This window comes from Trachymyrmex cornetzi, unplaced genomic scaffold (assembly GCF_001594075.2).
Source record: "Trachymyrmex cornetzi isolate Tcor2-1 unplaced genomic scaffold, Tcor1.1 scaffold88, whole genome shotgun sequence".
NCBI classification, from domain to species: domain Eukaryota; kingdom Metazoa; phylum Arthropoda; class Insecta; order Hymenoptera; family Formicidae; genus Trachymyrmex; species Trachymyrmex cornetzi.
The window spans coordinates 436,873-448,218 of NW_017300223.1; the positions used below are offsets into that span (position 1 = coordinate 436,873).

General features: G+C 34.0%; 1 protein-coding gene across 2 annotated transcripts in view; it reads left to right on the forward strand.

The window, feature by feature from the left end:
- Positions 1 to 3,001: 3,001 nt before the first annotated feature.
- Positions 3,002 to 11,346, forward strand: part of LOC108769296 (myosin-IIIb) — a 14,358-nt gene continuing 6,013 nt past the window's right edge. The window contains exons 1-15 of one of the 2 annotated variants that reach the window (XM_018520199.1): positions 3,002 to 3,083; positions 3,322 to 3,656; positions 4,264 to 4,545; positions 4,705 to 5,289; positions 5,438 to 5,829; positions 5,955 to 6,283; positions 6,494 to 7,000; positions 7,265 to 7,548; positions 7,653 to 7,927; positions 8,018 to 8,385; positions 8,455 to 8,562; positions 8,637 to 8,893; positions 9,074 to 9,282; positions 9,419 to 9,496; positions 10,138 to 10,302. In XM_018520199.1, the coding sequence (XP_018375701.1) occupies positions 3,068 to 3,083; positions 3,322 to 3,656; positions 4,264 to 4,545; positions 4,705 to 5,289; positions 5,438 to 5,829; positions 5,955 to 6,283; positions 6,494 to 7,000; positions 7,265 to 7,548; positions 7,653 to 7,927; positions 8,018 to 8,385; positions 8,455 to 8,562; positions 8,637 to 8,893; positions 9,074 to 9,282; positions 9,419 to 9,496; positions 10,138 to 10,302 (4,190 nt within the window). In that variant the 5' untranslated portion in view covers positions 3,002 to 3,067. The remainder of the gene's footprint in view (positions 3,084 to 3,321; positions 3,657 to 4,263; positions 4,546 to 4,704; positions 5,290 to 5,437; positions 5,830 to 5,954; positions 6,284 to 6,493; positions 7,001 to 7,264; positions 7,549 to 7,652; positions 7,928 to 8,017; positions 8,386 to 8,454; positions 8,563 to 8,636; positions 8,894 to 9,073; positions 9,283 to 9,418; positions 9,497 to 10,137; positions 10,303 to 11,346) is intronic. The other variant, XM_018520198.1, reaches the window with a different exon arrangement.

Here is an 11,346-nt window from a genome sequence, read left to right on the forward strand (position 1 = left end):
GATTCAAACATTGGTTTGTTTGAACCATTCCAAATAATAAATTTATTTGGATACAATAAAATTTATTATATCTAAAGAAATCTTTTTCTCTGTGTAACAGATGCCGAAAATAACAAGATGTAGTACAACGAAAGAAATAGTCTACATGCAATAAAATTGGTAACATTTTCATTTAGATAACATAAGAAGTTGTTGCATTCGTGTAACTGAAACATTATATTGTGTCTTTTTCAGTCACAAGTATTGTCTAAGGCAGTAGGACATTACTTTGCAGCTAAACCCTTAAGCCGATTTCACATCGGGTTTCTTCGCTCTAATACTCTCGGCGTGCACGTGATCGAGGGTACACGATTAGTTATTGCTGAGCAATTGATACCTTTGTCAAAGGTATCGAACCGTGAGATTGAAATGCGATCGCGCATTTTCGCGGTGAAATGTCGCACGAGTAATTTTCAGCGATGAGCGCCTTTCAACAATCAACGCTGAATGACAAAGCTTTCGTAGAAATTGCAGTAAAATGCCCGCAGCAGAGGGCATCGATCTGTGAAAATGGTTAGATAAAGAAACATGAAGAACGCACATGAAAACGACTATGACTGATCATTATGAATTACAAAAGTAGATACAGTACGACTAAATAAATTTTATCTTTCTACTGTTATATTCTTTTCTTCATTCTTCAAAAAGTTTTTAGCAAACAAAACTTATAGAAATAAAAAATTATTTAGAGCACAAAATATTTGAGCAACAAATCATTTATGTGCGATATTAGAAAAATTACTTATTAAATTAATATAATAAACACTATTTGACTAAATTATTAATTTAACTTTCTTTAATAAAACTAAATATTTCCTTAACGTGCTGTGTTAAAAATGGTTTAGTTTATAAAATAACTATTGGTTCTTTGACCGTCAATAATTGCTACGTTTCACTACTTTCGCTTCAAGTACTAACATTAACGATATTATTTTATGATTTTAGCCAATTATATATGATTTTAGCTTAGCCGATTTGTGGTTTTTAAAACTTTCAATATCAGAAAAGAAAATGTTGTTTACTAATAAGAGCGCTATTATCACGTTTCGAAGAAACTCAATGATAAATTCAATTTAACAAATTGAATCTTCTTAATCATCTTGATCAGTGATGCAGAAGATAGCCTTGTTATTAATTCGACGTAGAAATCGTTTGTTATATCGTGTATCTTAATGCGATAAACACGTGTTCGCAGTTGTACACATTATTTTTAGTACAAGAGATCTGGAGGAGTTTCCACATCAACTTTTACGTGTAAAAACCGTTGTTACGGTATAGGTATTTACTAGTGATCTCATAAAGTTCCAGTGCAATTGTTATAATTATGCGCGCAGATTCTTGCGCATGAAAACAATTCAGAAATGTGCTTTTGACATGATTCCCATCATTTTACTCATGCAGTAATTATGTACCTGCATATTTAGCGTGTGCATAATTTTGCATGATAAAACCTTTAATAAGAAATCTATGTAAGTTGCATTATTAGTACATTAACAACAGTTTATTATTATTCAAATATACTTTAACATGTAATTTATATATCTCAATTTGTCATTATTCAAAATAATTTCTAGTTATTTTTCAATTAGTTCCATTGGTAATCATTAATATATCTATTGGCAATTATTTTAGCAATTGTGATTACCATTACTGTTTACCATTAAAATTTCAGTAAAAAGATGATTTGATATCCGATGTTTTATGTTCAATTAAGGCACATTCTTGTCAGTCACGCTACGAAAACAATCTGCATGCCCAGTGAAATTAAATGCATCGAAAATTAGCAAGGCGGGTTGTGAAGCACTCTGAGAGAAATCCTTTCGCCGATACGCACGAACGAACATTGAGTAAAATCGGTTATAGTAATCGAGAGAGTATCTAAATAGTTTGGATTTATCCTATTATCCAGAAATATCAGGTTTATAAATTATCAAACAATCTTTCTCGCTGAAGAAGATAATGAGCACTGGAAAAGAAGACAAAATTTATGAAAGTTTTTATTAACTGTTTATATTCATATATTCAATATGTTGCAACGAGACATTGCTTGAAACTACTACTGAGCTTATTGTTCCTTATATGGCTTCGTTCAATTGGATAGGACTTCCAATATAAAGTCAATATTGTTCGAAATACATGTCCTCGTTATGAGAAAAATAGACCGTCTCATTGGGATAGCAAAACAAATTATTAGAATAAGACATAAGCAATAAAAATATAATGATTAAACCTCATACTATTCGTTTCACCTTGCGAAATAAAATAATTTTTGTCATATAATATATCAAAAATACCAACATAATATTTACTTTTTAATTGACAAAGTATATCATGGTATATAAGAAATTTTAATGCACAAAGAATGTATTGAAACTTTAGAAACTCATTAATAAATACCTATATCGTAACAACGATTTTACACGTAAAAGTTGATATGGAATCTTGCTAAAAGATTTTAATGCACAGAGTTAAATATACAAAAAAAAATTTGAATATATTCTAATAGAATTAAATAAATTTTCCAATGTTTTCAATGTTATCGTAGCTTTCTCTGTGCATTCGTACAAATTGATCTTCGTACTGTGCACGAATGCACTATTTAATGATTTTCACGACCAGTCTTTCAATGTACAGTCACGAAAGAAACTTGAAATTAAACGAAGCGCATCTTTCTTAGCAGACCTATATTTGAGTCGAAGCAAAAGTGCGCCGGTCTAACCAATACAAGCCTAATACTCGAACTAATACTATTAAGGAGTTAATAGGTATCCAATTGGAAAAAGAACGCTCCCAGTAGTGTGTCACAGCCGATAGAGTTAACAACGTTCTATTGATGCCACTCCAATAAAGTATCAAGATTTTTGAAATTTTAAACTTTCGAGGAAAGCATATAAAAAAATAATCGATCGATAATATTACTTCGGTAAAAGCTATACTATTATCACGAAAAGCGACTGCAATAAAACTTTCTCTAATGCGCTTTAACATCTTTTGCAAAAAGTGTCCGGTGTTCAGTAAAAAAAAATAGATGGAAATGTCGTCGCGTAAGTAACTTTTAGAAGTAACAAGATACTTCAATGTTATTACCCTATTTCATAGAAATTTCGAACTAATCAACGCTTCATTGTTATTATTTGCAACATTCGAGAGCGAAGAAAGCAAAAACGATTTAAATAATATCTTGTTGGAGCTATTATTGTTTTGAAAGTCTTCGCATTATTGGCATAATCACATCTTAACTCACAAGATTCTAACAGCGACGCGTTCATCGATTATGTATAGAAATGACTGGAGGTGGAACTAACATGGCATACCACGGTCTCAGTCAACATGTCAATTTCGATGTGATACCGGATCCAGGTGAGCGTTTTCGATTGGAAGAATTGATCGGCGAGGGTACTTATGGTGAAGTGTACGCTGCTTACGATAAAGAAACTGGCAACAAGGTAGCTATCAAAATACTGGAGAATGTCGCTGACAACATCGAAGAGATTGAAGAAGAATATTTGGTGCTAAGAGATTTAAGTCAACATCCAAATATTCCCATTTTTCACGGTTTATTTTTAAAACGAGCGAAGCCTGGTCAGGAAGAAGATCAATTATGGTTCGTGATGGAGGTACAGTCATTAAATTTCATAAAACGAATTCACGAAAAAGAAAATGAAAATGTAATGAATTTTTTTATAATAAAAATTAAAAATGTAAAATTGATGAGATTACTTGTACAATCAATTGTAATAAGTTAAACGATGCTTGCGATAAAAGCTGTTATCCGTTCTAATTGAATTCTATAAATACATATCTTCCGTTAAAAAGAAAACAAAAGTAAGAGAATCAATTAAGAAAATGTATTTCTTAATAATTCAAAATTTTTATATAAATTAGTTACTTTCTGCTTTCCTACACGAAAAGAACAATTTTGCTAAAAATCTAAAGATTTACAGATTTAGATACAGATCTGGAAATAATTTTATTGTAAGAAACTCACGCATAATAAGTACCGCTACAAAAAATTTTGATATTTTAACAACAAGCTTGAGCGTCTAACATAATTATTTCATAGTTTAACAAAAATTATTTTCAGATCTGTGTGTATTTCATTAAATTTTTTAATCTTTAAATACAGAAAAATTATTCTTTCTGTGAGTACATATATCAATTTGTCGATCTTTCAAGGAATAAACGGAATCGGGTTATGTAAAAAGTTAATTGCTCCGGTTCCAGTTGTGCACTGGAGGTTCCGTGACCGACCTCGTACAGGGTCTTAAAAAACGTGGCAGTCGCCTAACGGATGACCAAATAGCTTATATCTTGAAGGAGACCGTCGAAGCTCTGATCTTTCTGCACAGTAATCATTGCATGCATCGCGACGTGAAAGGTCATAATATCCTCCTCACGGAAGAAGCGCGTGTCAAATTGGTCGATTTTGGTGTATCTTCACATCTGGCTGCGACTCTCGCCAGGAAAAACACATCTGTCGGAACGCCGTATTGGATGGCACCGGAGGTGAGTTTATTTAAAAAATTTCGCTGTTTTTTTAAAGCAAAAATTTTATAATGAATAAAAGCAACAAGAATAATATATGGCAAATCAAACGATTTGTTTAGAAAAAAAACGAATCTTATACATACATACAAACTATGCTTCGATCGTGTCATAAAACAGGTGATAGCTTGCGAGCAGCAATTGGATTCATCGTACGATTCGCGTTGCGATGTCTGGTCGATCGGCATTACCGCTATTGAGTTGGCCGAGGGTGACCCTCCCTTATCGGAATTGCATCCCATGCGGGCACTATTTCAAATTCCGAGAAATCCTCCTCCTTCCTTGAAAAATCCGGATATATATTCGTCGGAACTGACGGATTTTATAGCCGAATGCTTGGTGAAAGATTTGGAGCATCGGCCGTTTGCCAGTGAATTGAGAGAGCACCCATTATTGACGAAGGTGGAACCAATCGTAGAGAAAATCAGAGAGCAATTGAGAGAAGAGATTCGTAGACAGAGAACAGAAGGTCGCGTTCACCGGCAGCCGGAAGTGACTACAAAACATGGTAAATTGAAGACGGACCGCAAGACGAGACCAGAGAAGATGTACATGGATGATCTGGCGGCTCTCGACATGCTATCGGAAGAGGCTATTGTCGATCAATTACAGCACCGATATGAGCAAGCGCAGATATACACATATATCGGGGATATACTGGTTGCTGTTAATCCTTTCACTAATCTAGGTTTATATACCGGTATCGTAAGTATTTTATTTATATTAAATAAATTGTTGCATTAATAGACACGTATTAATAAACACACATACATTATTTGTTATGTGTTGTTGTATTAATAAATAATTAATAAAGTATAAATCATTATAATTACTATAACAGCTTATTCTTTAGGAACAAAAACGATACAAAGGACAAGCGAGATCAGATAATCCCCCACACATATTTGCGGTTGCCGATGCCGCGTATCAAGCTCTGCTTCATCAACGACAAAATCAAGCGATAGTTATCAGCGGCGAATCAGGTGCCGGAAAGACGGAAAGCGCAAATTTACTATTGAAACAGCTCGTCTATCTCAGCAAGGCGCCGAATCGTAACCTCGAGGAGAGAATACTCCAAATAAATCCTATAATGGAAGCTTTCGGAAATGCCACGACCGGTATCAATGCGAATTCTTCCAGATTCGGAAAGTATCTAGATCTAACAATGACAAAAGGCGGAAAGGTGACTGGTGCGCGAATTTCAGTATATCTGTTGGAACAATCACGAGTGATTGCTCAAGCTGAGTACGTTCTTAAAAATTATACATGTATAACATATAACTCGTATATGTATATACTATATATATATATATATATTTTTTTTTTAATTAATCAACAAACTAAAGACAATAAATTTTGGAATTTTCCAGGGGTGAACGAAACTTTCATATTTTTTATTATATGTACGATGGCCTGGAAGCGGATGACCGCCTCTCGGAATATTACCTCGACCCTACGCTCCGGAGATATCATCGATATCTCACGCATTACAGTCACACGTCGCAAACGCACATTGACAAGTTTCAGCAGCTCAAAATGGGTTTCAAGGTACTCGGATTTCAGGATAGCGAGGTAGACACGGTGTATCGGGTTTTAGCCGCTATCCTCCATCTAGGTGACATTGAATTTGCTGAAGTGGCGACACAAGACAACACCGACAATAAAAGTAGAGTCATCGACACTATTCCATTACATAGAGGTAAAATTTGTCTTGTCTTCTTTATATTTGTTATACTAGTTTAGTAATTAAAAATCAAGTATTATTAGAATCACAACACAATCATGGTTATATAATCATTAGTTTATCAATAAAAGTCCTATATATTTAATATATGTGTAAATAAATCTTGATAAACTTATTACAAAAAAATCAATTACTGTCGTAATTATAGAAACACTGGATTTTCAGTTTCGAAACTACTCGGCGTCGAACAGAACGATCTCCTAGAAGCCTTGACATCTAACTCGGTGATGACCAGAGGCGAGACAATTACGCGGAACAATACGGTAGCCGAAGCTCGTGCAGCTCGCGACGCAATGGCCAAGGGTCTCTATGGCCGGCTCTTCGATTGGATGGTCAACCAGATCAATTGTTTACTGTGCTTCAGCCGTTCGCCGAATTACGAGCCGCTAGCAATCGGGCTGCTCGATATCTTTGGTTTCGAAAACTTTCCTAGAAACTCATTCGAACAGCTCTGCATCAATATAGCTAACGAACAGATACAGTATTACTTCAACCAACACATCTTTACTTGGGAGCAACAGGAATACATGGCCGAGGGAATACCCGTGGATCTCGTCGAGTTTTCCGACAACAGGCCGGTTCTCGATATGTTACTAAGCAAGCCCATGGGACTCTTGGCGCTTCTCGATGAGGAGAGTCGATTTCCCAGAGCGACCAATCGATCTCTGATCGGTGAGTATTCTAGATACGTTATTATTTTATAAACGTATTTTTGCGCTACTTTCATTCAACATGGATATAAGATTTCATGACGAAACATCTTAGAGTTAATTTTTTTTTTTAAATAAATGAAATTTTAATATATTTTTTAATAAAATTTCTTGATAATGATTATACTAATCAGAGTATACAACTTTTCACTCAAGTCATAACAAATAGTGAATAAAACAGTCGACCTATTTATATCTTTTTTAATACTTGTAATTTTTCCGGTAGAAAAATTTCACAACAATATTAAATCGAAATTCTACGTACGCCCCAAATCGGACGCGGTCTGTTTCGCGATATATCATTTCGCTGGTCGTGTGGTCTATCAAGCCGAGGGATTCCTCGAGAAGAACAGAAACTTCCTGCCACCCGAAGTCATTCAACTGGTACGACAGTCGCAATACGACATGGTTCGTTTCCTGTTCCAATGCCCGATCACGAAAACCGGTAATTTATACTCGGCGCTGCAGGAGAATGACTCGAGAAAATTGCAATCAAATCAAAACACAAAGGTGTGTGCCTGTGCATGTATGTGTGTATGTGCGCACTAAATATATATATATATATTTTTTTTTTCATTTTTGTATGAAATATTAACGGTATTAATGTTTCATAGGAGCGTTATTCTAGTCGAGGTTTAGCATCACAATCGAGAGCTCAGCAGACGGTAGCGACATACTTCCGGTATTCTCTAATGGATCTATTGCAAAAAATGGTATCCGGTTCACCTCAGTTCGTTCGATGCATAAAACCAAACGATTCGAAAAGTCCACGTTTCTTCGATAAAGACAAAGTTGTAAAGCAATTGAGGTATACCGGTGTCCTCGAGACAATACGTATAAGACAAAATGGATTTTCTCATAGGATACCATTCAACGAATTTCTTAAGAGGTATTTTCAGATTGGTTACAATTACAAACGAAGAAATGCAAGATATCTTCATCAATTTTTATCAACTATACGAATCTATAAACTGTACAGATATTGCTTTCTTGCTTTCGGCTATGATGAACGCGTAATTGCCAATCGAGATAATTGTCGACTTCTTCTATTACGATTAAAAATGGATGGATGGGCATTAGGCAAGACAAAGGTTTTTCTGAAATACTACCACGTCGAATTCCTCTCAAAACTATATGAGGAACAGTTGAGGAAGATAATTATAGTCCAAGCATGTGTTCGAAGATGGCTCGCAAAATTAAGATTTAAGAAGCAAAAATGGCAATTTGCTGTATCAGTGGTCACGTTACAACGTCACATTCGAGGATGGTTATCCCGAAAACAGACAGAACAAATGTTGGCTGAGAAACGTGCGAAAGAGGAAAATGAGGCGCTTAATTTTATGATGAGTGAGTTCTATCCTCAATTTTGGTAATTTTCCCAAGTGACTCCATTATGTATCCGTATTTATTTTATAGATGAGGTGAAACGTAGAGAGCAAGAAAATATAGACACAAATAATCGCGAAAAACGACAAATGCGTAAAAATCTAGAAAAGAACATTGCCGCAACTGTCATACAAAGTCGTACGTATAAAAATTGTATCTGCCACCTATAATTGACAGCTAAGAATATTGTATATAATTGAATTTTTATGTAGACTTTCGAGGTTATACTATTCGTAAACGGTTTGGATACGATCTGGAGGAGCGTTTTAAGAGGATTTTGAACAATTATGACAATATATATGACGGCCACAAAGCACTGTTGCGCGAAGGGCTAAAGCACGAAGACGCAGCTCTTATCGTTCAAAGATGGTACAAAAAAGAAGAGAAACTAGTCAGAAAGAAACAAACCATGAAAGATCCTGTACATCCTAAACTACGACAAGCAGATCTAATTCAGTTTTCCCAAAATGTAGTTAGCAATTATTTAATTATAGTTTTGAAATTGATACTAAAAGATAATTTATTTCTTTTTACTCAAGTTCAACTCTAATCTTTTCACTTAATACTAAGAAATCGAAGAATACGATTGTTGACTACTATTAATTTGATTAAGTTAACTGTTATTTATACGGTTCTATTCTATTGATAGGTACATATGAAGAATCAGGAGGTGCACAAAAATCTCCGTCGCAACAAACCTGGTATCAGATTGAACGATATCGAGGAACCTCCGCTCGATTACGTTCGTCCTGAAGGATTTAATATGGTGCAGTCGATATTACAGTACCGCAGCGGAATGCAGCCACAAGAGGAAGACAGTATCAAATACTATCAGGATCTGAAGGAAGAGATGAGCAGGTAGATATATTTATATATATATATATATGTACGTACACATAAAAATCAAGGCGCTCTACGCTTTGACTTAGCATCGCGAATAAATTAGAAATTCAAATGCTCAATTTTCGAATGCTTTTGGCACTCGTATCGCAAGTGGTTCGGAATTCGAAGATGACGAAGTTGGCTGGGACTTGCCGTTGATACGGCTAGAGAATGACCTTCATTCATCGAGGTACACCGTATATAGATTTGATCGACTATGTCTATATAAATTTATTCTGACATTAGTTATATATATATAAAGGTGTCCCAGAATACAGCGGACTAAACTGAATCGAAGTCCTCTACCTCTTATCTTTTGCTGTTTTTGTGTAAAGTTTTTTTTGATAGTACTTGAGTAAAAAATTATTGAAAACCAATATTCCATGCGATTTTTAGTAATTAATATCTTGTTATTGTAAAAATTCAAAATGGTAAAGGACTTTTCGACTCACACTTTAGTTCGCTCTACCTGCACACGAAATATTTGGCGATCATTCTGGGACACCCTGTATATGAATTTCCTAGCTATCGTTTATGCATTACAGAAAGCAAGAGGATTCTAAAACACATGCCTAAATCTTTAAATTATAAAAAAAAGCTTAATTAAACATTTTTTTTAAATTTCAGCAAAGAAAAAAACTCGGTAGAATTAATCTTTCTTAAATTAAATATAAATTTTTATTTTTAAGCAATTATTAACATTATGTACTTTGATTATAGTATTTCTGTGTACATACTCATGTTTAAATAGTTTCATAGTTAGATGAAGTAGTTCGTTCATGTGTCATTAAATTTAATCTAATGATGTAAAATGAGGTAATCCTTATACAGGAGTCGGAAGGGCCATATTCTGGAAGTGAGTGCCGAAAGGAGGGATCGTATAGTTCAGAGCGATTTTGTAGTGGCACCAGAGCAACATCTATCAAATATTTGGCACAAAGCCCTGCGACATCCTTCCGATCTTCGCAAAAACGAGAGCTCCAAGAAAAATGTCAGGTAAGAATTGCAATATACATATGCGAATAACCGTATATTTTATAAGTTCTTTATACTTATATGATAATATTAAGAAACTTACTTGAATGAACGCGTTCAATCTAATAGTTAAAACTTAAGAAATTTAACTACGATAGATTTTTCTAGTTGTTTAATTATTCAAAATTTATAAAGCAAATTGTAATAAATTTTTTTGAAACTATATGTAATTTGTAAAGGAGTATGTTAAAAAGAGGCCGATTTTTGCCCATAAAGGTGTAAATAAAAGGAATAGCGTTTTTTATAGATTTTGATTTCCTGAATACGATAATGTTAATAAAAAATTCGGGATCAATAGGGAACCTTAAAAATTGAGCATAAACATGATATATTTGAACAAATTTCAATATTCTTATTTACTTTTCAAGGTGTTTCCCAAGTGTTATGAACTTTTTAATAATGTTATCATATTCAGAAAGTCAAACCTACAAAAAACACTATTTCTTTTACTTTCATTCTTTTAGACAAAAATCGAATCTTTTTTAATATCCTCTAAAAAAAGGCAGATTTTTACCCAAAAAGATGTAAGTAAAAGAAATAGTATTTTTCGTAGATTTTGATCTCATGAATGAATATGATAAAATTATTAAAAAGTTTGTGGCATTTGGGAAACACCTAGAAAAGTAAGTAAAAATATTGAAAGGAGGGAGTGTAAAAATGGCTAAAATTGGTCCTGAATGGACACCTTTAAAACCTATGCAGTTGTTATTTTGGAAGTCCGTACATTCTTGAAAAAATGCTTGTTTATCCAGGAAAGCTTGAGAAACCTTCCAAAAATAATAAAATAGGTCGTTTAAACGCTCTGCAAAGAAACTCATTTTGTTTATAATAAACAATAGATTTCAAAATTAATGGTTTATTTACATCTAACACAAGTCGGATCATGAAATATGAGAATACTATATAGAATAGGAAGATCTACATATTGTTACGTCCAAACCCTTGGAAAAATTTTAATTTGTTAGTGATCCTCTCGGAGAATGAAAGGAGCGGGAACGGTGAGGG